The sequence below is a fragment of the Chiroxiphia lanceolata genome, chromosome 27, assembly GCF_009829145.1.
Source record: "Chiroxiphia lanceolata isolate bChiLan1 chromosome 27, bChiLan1.pri, whole genome shotgun sequence".
Taxonomy (NCBI): domain Eukaryota; kingdom Metazoa; phylum Chordata; class Aves; order Passeriformes; family Pipridae; genus Chiroxiphia; species Chiroxiphia lanceolata.
The window spans coordinates 5,942,054-5,956,083 of NC_045663.1; the positions used below are offsets into that span (position 1 = coordinate 5,942,054).

General features: G+C 55.7%; 1 protein-coding gene and 1 long non-coding RNA gene across 3 annotated transcripts; both read right to left on the minus strand.

Annotated features, from left to right (window-relative positions):
- Nucleotides 1-228: 228 nt before the first annotated feature.
- Nucleotides 229-10,052, minus strand: ARRDC2 (arrestin domain containing 2). 2 transcript variants are annotated; one of them, XM_032712134.1, is made up of 8 exons: nucleotides 9,588-10,052; nucleotides 3,611-3,677; nucleotides 3,366-3,513; nucleotides 2,959-3,061; nucleotides 2,416-2,672; nucleotides 2,129-2,288; nucleotides 1,727-1,878; nucleotides 229-1,635 (listed from the first exon to the last, which is right to left on the minus strand). In XM_032712134.1, the coding sequence occupies exons 1-8, from the start codon at nucleotides 9,856-9,858 to the stop codon at nucleotides 1,582-1,584; spliced, it is 1,212 nt and encodes a 403-aa protein (XP_032568025.1). In that variant the 5' UTR covers nucleotides 9,859-10,052; the 3' UTR covers nucleotides 229-1,581. The 2 variants fall into 2 exon arrangements, with proteins under 2 accessions (XP_032568025.1, XP_032568024.1); XM_032712133.1 differs by lacking the exon at nucleotides 9,588-10,052 and adding an exon at nucleotides 4,743-5,082.
- Nucleotides 10,053-11,316: 1,264 nt separating this feature from the next.
- Nucleotides 11,317-13,950, minus strand: LOC116799205. Its single transcript, XR_004361016.1, has 2 exons — nucleotides 13,372-13,950; nucleotides 11,317-11,680 (listed from the first exon to the last, which is right to left on the minus strand). It is a non-coding gene; the product is annotated as an uncharacterized LOC116799205 (long non-coding RNA).
- Nucleotides 13,951-14,030: the final 80 nt, after the last annotated feature.

Here is a 14,030-nt window from a genome sequence, read left to right on the forward strand (position 1 = left end):
ACGTAATGGGAAAAGAGCCAAACCTGCACAGCTATGGAGGAGCCAGAGGCACAAGGGACCAATCCTGATGGGAAGCAGTGACCCAGTTAACCCCAGCACACAGTGGGACAGGGCACAGGGTGGAGCTGGATGCCAATGGGGCAACAAAGCGAGGGCAGGGAGAACTCCCACATCCCAACAGCCACATGGCTCCAGACAATGGGAAGCAGGAAGAGAAACAGAAAACTATCCAGGCAATACTTAAGGAATTTATTTCAGACAAAAATTCCCCACAAAAAAAGTCATACAAAATGAGTAGAGACAAGAGTGGTCATTACAAAAGTGTTCACAGATAGAAAAGACTCATCTGAGCAACCCCAGCGAGCAGAGGTGGCGCCGGCACAGAGCCCAAGGCACGCTGGCTTCGGATGTGCATGGCCAAGGATTGTCTCAGTGAGGGAATGCAAAGGTCCTCGGCCCCCAAACTCTGCTCAGGTCACCCTGGAGCGAGCAGGGTCAGCCCCTGCCACACACACACACACTCATTGATGCAACATCCAGCTCATCAGTTCTACAGCAGTTCCCAATCCAGTGAGCACAGGTTGCTGCTGTGTCCTCATCCCACCAGGGCCACCGACCCCTCTACAGGCACAGGCTCAAGCCCATTCTGAGCAGGACTCCCAGCTCTGAAAGATTCATTCCAACTCCGTATCTCCCATCAGCATCTGTGGCTGCCACCAGCCTTGGATTAGGCTTTTTACTCTTTTCCTAGGCCACCAGCCACAGCTCCAAGCCCCCATGGTGGTACCACAGTCTGGGGACTGGTTTTTCAGCCACATCACGGAGGAGGCACCAGCACAGTGCACAGGTTTGGTGCTGACACACAGGAACCAGCCTTCCTGTTCTTGGTAAATGGCACCAAAATGCTGCCATGGATCATAAATTCATCCCCCAAGTCCTCGTAACAGCCCTTGAAAGCCTTTACATTTCAGGTGAGTAGCTCAAAACCATTCCCCCCGCAGGCACCCACAGGCTTGTGGCAAGCATTATCAGCAGCAGCCAAAGCCTCTGCTTCATCTGGCCAGAAAAAAGCCTTTTTCTTCCTCAGGGACCTGCAGGCAAAGGGCTCCACCTGCATCGCCCCAGGGCTCAACCCTGACCAACAACAAAACATCTTCCATAATCCTGAGAAACACCTCCAAGTTCCTGCTTTCCACACAGGAGCTGCTGGAGCTCAGCACTGCAAGCAAGGGGAGAGCAATCCTGGCTTATGCCAGGTGTTCCCTGTTCTAACCCCAAAATCCTGGGGCAGTTATTAAACCCTCCACATTCTGCCCAGCCACACACGGAGCCACTCCACAATGCCAGGTCCTTTGTGTTCTCCCCCCACACCCGAGGCCACGGCACCACACTGGGTGTGGGTCTGTGGGACAGTCACAACAGGAGCAGCCAAGGGTGGTGAGCAGAGCCGGGGTCTTGGCACTACAAAGCTCTGGTTTCACGGACACCACATCCCCATTTCCAGCCTGAAGTGCTGTGAGGGTGTGCAAGCTCCCATCCCAAGGGATCACCACGCTGTCAGCAGTGTCCGACGCACTTCTCTCAGCAGGTCATGCAGCGTGGGCGGATGCTGTCTGACGGGGGGTTGGGATCAACCTGCAAAGCCAAATTTGGAGTCAAAAAACCTCAGCAATGGACATTTCCCCAGCCATCCCCAGAAGTCTCCCAGCCCAGGGGGACATGCTACCTCTGAATACAGAGGAGGAGGTCGGAAGCGGAATTCCTGGATGTAGGCGAAGAAGGGACCTTCCAGGATGTCGCCAAGCTCACTGCGGCACGGTGGGGCCAGGCTCTGCTCGGCCTGAGGGCTGGACACGACTGCTGAGTACTCAGGGGGGGCTGAAGAGAAAGGAGAACCATCAGGGAATAGGAAACACTCTCCATTAACGGGAGATATACAGGTAAAGAGCTCCAAAACCACTCTTACTCAAACCCTCCCAGTTCCCTGGCAAAGGAACCCAAGAGATTCAGCATAACAACCAAAAAATTAAGTTAAAAAGAAAAAGCAAATGCTGGACCAGTTGAAAACTTTGTCTGACCCTTGCTGTCCTGACAAGGGGGTTTATCCAGGGGAGAGGGACATGCTCACCCTCCGGCTGCTCTGGGATGGTGTTCAGCCAGTCCAGGTTGACACTGTACTGGCTGCTGACACTGGATGTGCGGCTCCCGAACGGATGTAGCGGGATGGTCCCAATGACAAGCGGCAGTTCAAGGAGCAACTTGGATGTGCCAGGAATATCCACACAAACCTGCAGAGACAGGAAGCAGCAGGGAAGCTTAGCTGTGGCGTTTTCCCAGTCTGGAGGGGCAGGTACCTCCCCAGAGCAGGAGGGAATTCTTGCAGCCACCTGCAGAGCTCCTCATGAGGTCCCTCACCTTCAGGGAATATTCCACCTGGAGGATGCGGCACTGGAGGATGGAAGGCCCCACGGGCGGGATCTTGAGGGCCCGCCCGTGCCACACTTCCCGCTTCCCTGCTGGAATGGAATCCCCAGTGATGCTGGTCACCACTGACCTCTTCTGCTTCTTGGTGCCCCGAGCGATGAAGGTCTGGGTCTGGATTATGGCCGCCTTGGGCACCACGGCCCGGCTCGTGCAGTTGTCGATCTCAGCAAAGATAGGGATGACCTCACCTGCCAAAACAGACACACAACACGTTAGAGGAAGGGAGACAGAACCCAGTCCTGCTTCAAGGAATTCCTGCACAGGATTATCAAGGGTTGGTCATGCTACCCAGCACTGCAGACACATGGATTAATCTGGGAGCATCCCAAGGAGGCTGCCCACATCAGGTCCACGCACTAAAGCTCTGACTGATTTCGTGCCAGAAGAACCCAGCTCACAGTGATCTCAAATCCCCTTCCCTGGGGTCTATTCCAGGGCCCCTTGAGGTTCAAGGGCACCAGCCCCTCATCTCACCTGGGGTGTAGCCTTTTCGGTCAATCTTGGCAGTCACAGACACCTGGCCACGATTGCAGTACCAGGCACGAGCAAGTTTCTCCTTAGCACCTGCCTGGGGAGCCTGGAGAAGGGGAAATATTTAAGCAATTTAGTAAGTAAGGATGAAACTCAAAGCAATCACCTCGCTGGCACCAAGAACCTGCTGGGAAAGCATCAGCAACTTCTCAGGCATCTGATGCAAGATGCTGTTGCAACGCATTAAAGTTTCCAAAAACAAAGAGGCACAAGTGACCTCTGCCCAGCCTAGGTAATGCTGGAGGGCATAAGTTACAGGGGGGTAAATATTCCCTCTGGAAATCAGGCCTAGGCAGACATGGGCTTCCGAGGTAAGTTTTGGATGGCAGGGTGGAGCAGGGGGAACTCACCAGCAGCGCAGGTGTGTTGATGTCAATGGGTTCAATCACAGTAAACTCCCTCTTTGCTTTCTTCACTGTGGCCCAGGGTCTGTGCAGCTTGGCTTTCACCCAGTAGCGCACACTGCCGTGCTTCCCCTCAAAGGAGGTGACCAGGGTCCTGTGGGTGAGCAACCAGCAGTTTCCGAACGGTTCTACTCAAAGAACCTCCTTTTCAAGATGCCCTGTCACCCAAAAAAAAGCCAAAGCCAACTTACTCAGGGAGCTGGAAGGTGAAGGGGAACTCATGCTTTCCTGCCTGCAGGACAGTGGATTCACCATTGTCTGTGGGTAAAACAGATTTAAGAGGATTAAGCTCCTTCCTGCACAACTCCTTCCCTAGGTGAACTGGCAGCACAGATGGGCAGCGTCCAGCAAAGGAGCAGCACAAGGGCACAGCAGTATCTCTGCTAGGGTTAAACTGCAGCGGCTGTGACACAAGAGTTGGGCACTGTCTGCTTTCCACGTGTCTTCACACGCACGACCCAGGGGCACCTCCCTGGAGGGCCGGGCAGCTTCCCCAGGTGGGCTCTACTCCAGAGATGCCCAGCCAAGACTCCAGGAGGGAGAGTCATCGGCCAATCCCCCAGTGCCCCTCAAGAGTTTGTACCCCAGGACTGGAAGGGACCTCTGGGGATTACCTAGTCTGACACCCCACTCAAAACAAGCTCCTGAACCTTCATGAGAGTTTTCTAATGCTGCTTCCCTGCCAGGAAGAGCTCACAGAAAAGGGGGAGTCTTGGGGGAGGGGGGCAGTCCCTAATCGGGGTGCCCTGCACAACAGCAGGGTCCAGCTGTGCACCCCAGGACCCCAGAGTGCACTCCGAATTTGAGGTGTCTGCAGAGACCTACACACCCAGTTCCCAGAGCGCCCAGATCCTAAGGCATCCCGTGCACCCAGATTTCAGCTGGTCGGGGTGCCAGGCACCCAGATTTCAGCTGGTCGGGGTGCCAGGCACCCAGATCTCTGCAGTTTGGGGGTGTCAGGCACCCAGATCTCTGCAGTTTGGGGGTGTCAGGCACCCAGATCTCTGCAGTTTGGGGGTGTCAGGCACCCAGATTTCAGCTGGTCGGGGTGCCAGGCACCCAGATCTCTGCAGTTTGGGGGTGTCAGGCACCCAGATTTCAGCTGGTCGGGGTGCCAGGCACCCAGATCTCTGCAGTTTGGGGGTGTCAGGCACCCAGATTTCAGCCGGCTGGGGTGTCTGGAGCACCCAACACCAGGGGTGCCCCAGGCTGCCCCACGTCCCGATTGTTTCAGCCCCTGGGGTCTTCGGTGCCCCCACGCCCCCGCTGTGGCCGGCGACCAGGGGGTCTGGGTGCCGTCCCCGGGGGAAGGGGGTGCCGTACCTGGGGGTGCCAGCAGCGTGTCGCGGTGGCTCAGAAACTCCACCTGGTCGCTGTAGCTCTGCGTGTAGGCGGTGCTGGAGCCGGCGCTGCGGGACTCAGTCCAGTGAACGCGGGCAGCGCCCATCGCCCGCAGCCTCAGGGCGCCGAGCCGGGCGGCCGCCGCCAACTCCAGCACCACGCGGCCCGACACCGCCTGCCCAGGGCTGAAGGCGGCCGGGCCGTCCCGCTCCGCGCCCTCCAGCACGATGGAGAAGCGTTTGAGGCGATCGAAAATCATGGCGAAGTGAGCGCGGCTCAGCTCAGCCCAGAACCGGCGCGATGCGGCTGAACCCAGCCCAGCGCAGCTGAGCCCGGCTTTAAGCGCCCGGCGCGGCCGGGGGCGGCCCCGGCGGGGAGGGACGGACTGGGCCGGGCCGGGCCGGCCCCGCCGGGCCCTGCAAAACAAGGCAGGGAGCATGTGCAGACCGGCCTCCCCCCACCCGACCCGGGCGGGGCGGGGGCTCCGGGATGGGGGTTCAGTTTTGGGGTCCGTGTTCAGTCCCAGCGGGGCTCCCCACGCCCTCGCGGTACCGCACCGAGTCATCCCCACGGGGGGGGGCTGCTCCGCGGGAATGTGTCCGGGAGCAGAGACATAGTCACGGGGCTGAGCACTGCCAGTGGGTGACCCCTGGGTGCTGCCATGTTGCTTAGTACCCCCTAAAACTCCCTGCAGCTCTTAAGCTTGACCCCCAGGCCCTTCTCTAGCTTCCATCTTTGCCCTTCAAACCACAGCCTTGTGCCCCAAACTCCCCCTTCAACTCCATCCTTGCCCCCCAAAATCCCCTTCCATCTCCTATCCTTGACCCTCAAAATCCCAGTTCCCATCCTTGTCCCTCAAGCTCCCCCTCCAGCTCCTACCCTTGTCCCCCAAATTCTCCATCCTTACCACCCAAACTCCCCATCCTTGCCCCTCAAACTACCCCTCCAGCTCCCATTCTGACATTCCATCCCATTTTCATCCAGAATCCCCATTCCTAGGGTCACAGCCCAGGGGCTGTGCCGGGGGGAGGGGGGGGTGTTCCTCACTTGAAGCAGCAGCCCCTCTCATTTCAGTGGCCACAGGCAAGAGCCGAGGGCCGCTCTGCACGCCAGCCCACATCCCTCCTTTCCCAAGAGCCATTCCCAGGGCTCAGAACAGGCTACAACTGGATCTGGGCTCCTTGCACAGTATGGCTGGGCCAGCTGGCGATGCAGTGATGTCTGGGACATCACTTCACTTAGTTCTAAGAAATCAAGAACTGGCCTGGGTTCAGCTTGTCCAATGACAGGGTGAGCAATCCACCTCCCTGCGCTCGTTAACCAGGCGAGCGCCGGTTTTCCACCAGCTCCTGCTGGGATTGGGGTGGCGCTGCTCCAAAACCCAGCAACAAATCCCACCTACATGGGCAGGAACAGCACAGGGACTTGCTCTGTTGGCAGCATCTGCGGTTGCCAGTGCTTAGCTGGGGTGAAAGCTTGGAACTGGTGATTCTCAGGGTGCATATCAGCATTATCAGCGCCCTGAGATGTAAAAGGAAGGAGAAAGGAGTCTGTGCCTCCCAAAAGGGTTAATGCAGCTATAGAGACTTCCACTTTAATGATGATTGTCATGTTTGCAGAGCACCAGAGCTCTGTACCTCGGGCATGGGTAGGGGATAAGACAAAACAGGCCTTCAAAATGTTACTCAGCATTTGGCCGCTGAAGTTTTGGAGATTTTTGATTTGCCCCCAGCCATGCCAGGCAGGACCTGCTGTGCTCAATTAGGTTGCTCTCAGCCACTAAAACTAAGCTAGGCTGAAGCCTGGCACAGCTTTAGCTGCCTCCAAAGCTGAGCTGGAATTGTCTGTCTCCCTCCTCAGGGGAAATAGACCATGGTTTGTTTTATGTGCATGACCATTTGCTGCCACAAACAAACATGAATCATAGCAAACTCCGTAAAGGGTGAGGGAAAGGAGGAAGGAAGGCATGTTGCAACACAAGTTAACCGGTGACACTTGGTGTCACTGGCTCTGGGAAGGAGCCTGGTGTCCCTGTGGTGCCATTAGAGGGGGGGGGGGGGGCTCTTGAGAGGGACTGGAGCCTTGGCCGGGCCCCTTTGCTTCCTTGGCATCCTCCTCCCCCTCTCGCCTGCTGGCACGCACCCCTCGGCCCGTGACTCAGCCTCGCCCACGGGATGTGAATCCCTGCATACCTCCCTCCCATGTCAGCCGCATGCGATGGAGCTGCCCCTCGCTGCCTCCACGTGGGATGGCCGGCCCCCCTCTGACCTCTCTGGGACCCCCGCGCCAGTAGAGGGTCTCTCCTCTCTCCTGGCATGTCCAGGTGCAGGGGCTGTGGGACCGCGAACGCTCCTGGGTGCCCAAACCCAAGGAAAACCCAGGTCTGGCTGGGTACAGGGACGATCTCCAGCTCTTCAGCCCCATCTAGAGGCTGGACAGGCTGCAGCTGCTCCGAGCAGGAGCTGACACCCTGCCCGCCTCAGAGGGGGCTTCTCCTTCCCAGACCCACTGCTGGGACCTGGTGGCTTTTCCCCACTGACACCAGAGCCACATGAGGGGCCCTGAAAACCAGAGAGAAGGGAACGCAGGAGGTAAACAGGCAAGTCAGCAGCTCTACCCTGACCCAATATGGGGATGAGATGGGACAACAGAGAGCCTTGCACAAGCTCACACTTCTAGCTTGAGGAATACACTCTGTCCCTGCCAGATATGGGAGTGTTGCATATGGATAAGGATTAAGATGCTGATCGAGGGCCACCCCGCAGTGCAACAAGAGCCCTGATGCCATAACAATCCTGGATGTCTCCATGAAAATAAAATGTCTTCTGGGTGTTTGCCCTTCTCCAGGGCAGGCACTACACCTTTGGGAAGTGCTGTGGGATCCTTGGACAAGAAAGATCACTGCACACCAATCATGTATGTTTCCTTGGGTGCCTTCACATCACCTCATGCACGAGAGTCCAGGGGTCTCCTTGTGCTTCCTTCACCCATTAACCCCTGTGTTTTCCTCCCTTCCTGCTCCCTATCTCAGATGATTACACAATACACATTTAAAGGCCCTGTCTGCACATCCTCCTTGCTCCCTTTTTCTTGTCTCTCAGCACAGCACCCCGGTGCCAGTGTTCACCACCCTGCCAGGAAACTGCAGATAAACTCAGCTGAGGGGAAAGCAGGAGGGAGGGCTCTTATCTGTGCCTGGCTCACCTCCTCTGCAGTGCCTTGTTACCATGACAAAACCTGCATTTTTTAACCACCACTCAGACACAGTTGATCTCATCTCATCCAGAAGCACCAAGAAGGGAGCAGTCACAGGGACTGTGACATGTTTCTCGCCAGCTGACACCAGGAAGGCCATCACACTGCTGTTGGGGACAGAGCAGGACCCAGCAGAATCTGAAGGAAGCAGTTTTGGCTGCAGGACAGCCCTTCTCTGCAGCCCATAGCCTTTGCTCCCTTAAAATTGCTCCAGTGATCACATGCCCTTGTCCCTCTCACAAAGCACAAAAGGAATCTGTGTATGGACAGAGACAATAAAATCCCATCCCCCAAGTCCTGGTGGGGCTCTTTGCCCCCAGGTAGCCCAGCTCAACACTCCCTGGGCAATAGGTGAAGGCCAGGAACTGTCAGCTCTGAGCTACGGGTGGGCGTTCAGGGTGCTGGCAAGGCAGAGCAACTCCAGCAATTCCTGCAGCCCTTGGCCAATGCCCTTCTCCAGAGGGCTCCAGGGGCTCCTATCATACACAATCCCAGCAGCAGAGTCCAAACATGCTCACAACAGCTTGTGACTTCCTTACAGGCATTCACTGATAATGGGGAATAAAACTCACTCTGCCACCTCACAGCTAAGGGGACACTGACCAAGCACTGCACAGCCAAGTGCTCAGGGCCTTCGCTGTTGGAGCCCAGGGCAAGGGCTTCTCCCAGGGCCTTAACTGTAATCAAGATCCTTTGCAGAGTTGCAGCTGCCAAGGGCCATCCTTAGTCAGAGCACAGAAAAGCTGCTGCCAAAAGACACAAACTCCAGAGTAAGGCAGATGTTTGGAGCAGATGGCAGGGCACAATCACTCAGACATAAAGCATATGACCCCCCAGTGCAGTCCAGAGACAAGATCATCTCCAGGAAGGCAGCTCACATCTCCTTTCCATCCCTCCAGTTTATTCCTGCAACTTCTGTATTTGCAAGATTGGGCCTGGCACCACTCTTTGGGTTGCATTTGACCATTGATACAATTAAATGCCCTCAGCATAAGTCCTACAGCCAGGGCCAGGCAACTGGGTCACAGGCAACAACAAGGCCATCAGAAGGCATGTCATCGGAGGGAAGGATAAAAGACACGCATGTTCCTAAGAAAAGCCAGAGTTAATGAGCGGATAGACAGCTGAGATGTCCCATATTCCTTGGCTCTGGATCATTTCATCCCAACCACACAAAGAATTCAAGTGGCTTGTCCTCCTGCAGTTGATCCAAGCAACGTGCCATCTGGGCACCCAGTCCCAGCACAGGGGAAGCGAAAACAAACACCAACTGAGCTACTAAGTGCTCTTTCCACACTTGTGAACAGACCCTTGTGTTTGCACTTCCCTGTGCAAACAGAGCAAAAGCCACAAATCCTTCGAGCTCAGTTTATACCAGCAGCCTCCCAGAAACCAGCAGCAGGGAAACCCTCAGCCAAGGTGCAAAGAGGGGTGTCCAAGAGGCACAAACAACCCTGTGTGGTCTGACAACACCCATTGGGGAAGCAGCTCACCCAGAGCGGACATCGCAGCCCAAGGGGGTCCCAACATGCTCTCCCTGGTGCAGAGCCCCACCCCATGCCCCAACCTTACCAGGGATGAGCTGGCAGTGGCGGCTCAGGAAGGTCTGGTAGGCTGAGTAGTCCCTGTAGACAACGTTGAGCCCGATGCTGCAGCTCTCGAGCCAGTGCACGGTGGCACCGCCGTGGGCGCTCACCTCCAGCGCCTGCACCCGCAGCGCTCCCCGCAGCTCCAGCTGCACCCGCCCGTGCAGCAGCTCCCCGCTCCCATGAGCTGGGCCGTCCTCCAGCTTCACCACCAAGCTCTGCACGCGCCCTGGGAGCTGCATCGCTGCGGGCCCCATCTCCTGGCAGCTCCGGGAGGCTGGAGCCTTCCAGGGAAAGGAGGACGAGCAAAGGGCTACATCAAAATCCTCTGATTTATCCTAAGTGGCCCCACCCTGCAGGCCTTCCCGGGGGGTTCGACTGAGCCCCTGTTTTGCAACGATGTTTTAGGGTTGACCTCATGTGCGTGGGGCTGGTGCCGGGGCCACGGGGCCGAGGGACGTGTTTTTAAAGGGATCGAGGAATAACGTGACTTCAGCCTTATCTCTGAGTCACAGGCGCTGCCGACGTGACACCGGGACGTGCCAGTGGCTCCCTCGGCGGCAGGGAGGGGTGTCACACACCACCAGCCCTCCTGGGAGATTTCCTACGGGTGGGCAATCAGAGAAAGCCTGTTTGGCCTTCCCAAGGCACTGCTGGAAATGGTGGGAGAAGAGTTTAGAAAGCAAAGACCCTCACCCCAAAAAGCCAGTTTTACTTTCCATGTCTGAAGTTGGATCAAAATCCACATGAAAAAGTGAATAACCACAGTTAGTTCCAGCAACAGCTCTCACAGCTGGTGCCACCAAGGGGTGATTCCAGCATTTATCCCCAGGGAACTGTGGCTATTCCTGCAGCAGCACAGGTGGCAATGGCACCTCAGAGTCACATCAAAGTAATGGGGCAGAGCTGTAGCAGATGCAAGTCCCTGTTACTCCACCAAATGGTGCATCTGAGGTGTTTGAATCCAGGTGTTTACAGGGACTGAGGAGAGGTGCCTGTATGCGTTTGCAAGATGTGAGTGCGTGGCTTCTTTGAAGTACATGTGGAGCAAAGATTCCATTCCCCCATTCTCGAGGAGTCAGATCCCCAGAGGAAAGCACAGTGGAGCAAAGACTGTCCCATTCCTGAGAGACAAAGAGCCAAATGCCCAGAGGAAAGCACGAGGGCACTGCTCACACACAGACTGCAGCAGTTGGGAACAAAGCCCAAAGGCTTCAGGGCTGGCTCACGGGGAACCAAACCCCTCTGAGAAGAGCTTGTGAAGTGCCAAAGCAGCAGCTGACCCTGCTCACTCAGCCCCCGCAAGGGCTGACCAGCCCCCACTGACCCCTCTGGAACACACCTAGACCCCAAGGAGAGTTAGTGCAAGCTCAGCAGTCGGGAAACCCACGTGAGTGACCAACTCAACAAAAACACCCAGCTCACCTCTAGGAAAACAGCCCACACTCATCACAAGCTGGGCAGAGTTGCCCAGCTGTCCTACTGTCCACTGACCTTTGGTTCCAGGCCTTGACACCAAAATCCAAACAGATTCCAGCCCCCACACAGCCCTGACAGTGCTTCTTGCTCTGTTTCTGGTCTCTTGCCCTTCCTCTGTGCTTCCCCCAGCCCACCTGCTTCCTCCTGCCCCTGTGCCTGCCCAGAGGTCTCCTGCAATCCAGAGGGATGTGTCACCCACTGGGTCTTGCAATCCAGAGGGATGTGTCACCCACGGCTTTGGGCTAATCTCCCAGTGTTTATTCTTGCTGTCACAACACCTCCTTGTGTCCTCCTTCAATCTGAGAAATAGATGTTCCCTGTGACAACACACAGAGGGGGCCAAGAGCAGAGCACAAGGAAGGCTTGGAGATCCCACGCCGTGTGGGCAGCTCACAGGGCCTGGTTGATGGAGAAGGAAGAACATCACCTTCCCCTGGGGACAGGGCCTTTCCAGGGTCACCATGGGGACACACAGCTCACTTGGGAGTCTGCCTTTTGGATTTCAGCTGGGCCTTTAGACTTGGGTGTGAAGTCACCCCTCTGCTCAGTCCTGCAGATGTCCTGTGCCGTCCTGGGCAGCCCCACATGGGAGCTTTTCATCTGAGAAGAGAAAACATCTCTCAGCACATTGGGATGGGGCTGAGAAAGGGGCAGGTGGCCCCACAGAACCTGGCAGCCCCAATATCTCAGCCCGGTGGTGCTACATGAAGGGTCACCTCACTTGGGCAGCTGCAACACCCTCTGTCTCTGGCAGATGCTCAGTGGTGCAGAGATGTTTGCCATGGGTGGACACCTCCAGGTAGGCCAGTTTTCCTCCTCTGACCCTCTGTGGGAGACCAGAATCACCTACTTCCCTCCAACATTCCTTGGCTTAAGGATTTGGTTGCCTGTCCTTCCTCTCCTTTCAAGATATTCCTTATCTACAACTCTGCCTCCACAGAACATTCACCCGAGGCTGGAGCAGACAGGATTTGCTGCACACTGTCCCATCCCCAAACTGATGATGTCAAGGGGAGGCTGCAGCTTTGCTGGGTATAAACCCACTTCTCCAAGCCACCCCGTGGTTAATCCAAGCCTATTAAGGCTGGACCTGCTGGGGAGTCGCTGTTTCTGCTGCCTGTGTGGGACCAGCATGGCTTGCGTGGTTGTGACAGAACTTTCATCTGCTGACAGATGGAATTGAAATAAAAATTAAATTCAAGGCAGTAAAAAAGGGAGGCAGTACCAGAGAAGCTTTGCAGGCACAGATCCACGTGTGAGGAGAGGAAAAGGCCAGCTCTGCCGTCAGCAGTTTGCTCAAAACCTTCACCCAGACAGAAAACAACTCCCAGGATGAGGAGGCAAATGAAGAAACTCACATTGCAGTTACGGGAATATCACTCCATATGGCAGTTATGGAGCTGCTCCAGAAGTCTGGGGCCAAGGAAAAGATCAATTCAGCTGTGATCTGTTCCACATTTTGTAAATCAAATGGCTTAAAAGATCCATGGCATGAAGGGACCTCTCTCTTACTGGCCATGAGAAATAGGAGAGAAGGTCAGAGGAGGATTTTCTTAATGCCTTCCATGGCCATCTCTAACCACATCCCTTCCTGAGGTTGCATAAGTGCAGCTTTTGATCAAAATCCTCTCCTTCCTCCCAAAAATAAACACAAACCAAGTTCTAAAAACAAACGTGGCAAGGCAGAAAGATCAAGCCACTGGTTCATGTCCCAGAAATCACTCACATCACCTGAACATGCCAAGTGTTGCCGCAAAGAAGTGGCTGTTGAGATGTCATTTGTGGGGGTGGAAGTGCCAGTCTGTACCTGTGGCCTCTGTGCCACAGCCTTACCCCTCCTAACTGTGCAGTGGGAAGAACTCTTGATTTTGAGGTGGATAATCTGGTGCAGCCATTCCCTGCCTAAAGCTGTTCATGTGGTGGATCTGGGAGGCAGCACATTCCTTGTCATAAAGTCTCCAAGATATCAAATATGAGCTTTGTTTGATAAATCACATTACTCATCAGAAAGGGCAGTTCCTGGGATCAGGTTCTCCTGCTGATACCAGTGTGTCCTCTCATCCAGGGCACTGTTTCTGCTTCTGGTCTCCCTAAATTTAACACAGGACACGCTGGAGGGAAGCCAACAAAGCTACAGAACAGCCACTTAAAGCATAATCACTTTATTTCCCCTCTGTTTTTCCACCTTCTTAGTTTTCACTTGCACAGATCCCACGCCTTTCAGGACAGAATTCCACATGGGAACACGCTGCCCTTTAACTGTGTCCTGGTCCTCCCTAAAATCATGTTACCTGTTCTCTTGGCTTTGCAGGTGGAGTTCATCCACCCTCAGCCTGTGCTCAGCGAGGAGTGTGGGAACAAGACTGTCCATCCCTTTAACAGTGAGAACGTACCCTGCCAAACAGCCAGGCAGGGGGAGGAAAGGGGTTATTCCTAAAAATGCTCTATGTGATTCTTAGATCCAGACACACAGAGGCAGCGAGTGCTGTGAGTCCACGGAGAAGTGTATGGGTACCACTGATGTTCTCTTTAGTGTGTCTTGTGAGTTACTGAAATACCTAAATGCTGCTCTAAGGAAACGACAGAATCACAGAATGGAAGGGACCACAGTGTTTTACCTAGTCCCACCTCCCTGCTCAGGCAGGGCCATTCCAGAGCACTGGATATGTCCAGAGGGTTCTGGAACGTCTCGAGTAAAGGGAGACTCCACACACTACTTGGGCAACCTGGAACACCACAGAAAAAGGGAACTGGGGGTCAGCAAAGGGCTGACGGGGGGTTCGCGGACCAGATTGGGGAAGGAGACGCTGTGAAAGGGGGGAGGCCCTGAGGGGGGAGGCCCCGGGGGGGAGGGGGACTCGGGCAGGCCAGGCCGGGCCGGGTCGGGCCAGGCCGGGCCGGGCCGGGCCGCGCCGCGTTGCCACGGCGACGGCTGCACCGCCTCCTTCCC

What these genes read in the sequence shown, in the direction of transcription:
- ARRDC2 (XM_032712133.1), bottom strand. Translation starts at nt 5,019, where the DNA reads ATGATTTTCGATCGCCTCAAACGCTTCTCCATCGTGCTGGAGGGCGCG. An exon ending in CCGAAAAGGCTACACCCCAG is followed by an intron (nt 2,673 to 2,958) that starts GTGAGATGAGGG and finishes CTGTTTTGGCAG; the next exon opens with GTGAGGTCATCCCTATCTTT. An exon ending in AGGTGGAATATTCCCTGAAG is followed by an intron (nt 2,289 to 2,415) that starts GTGAGGGACCTC and finishes CTGTCTCTGCAG; the next exon opens with GTTTGTGTGGATATTCCTGG.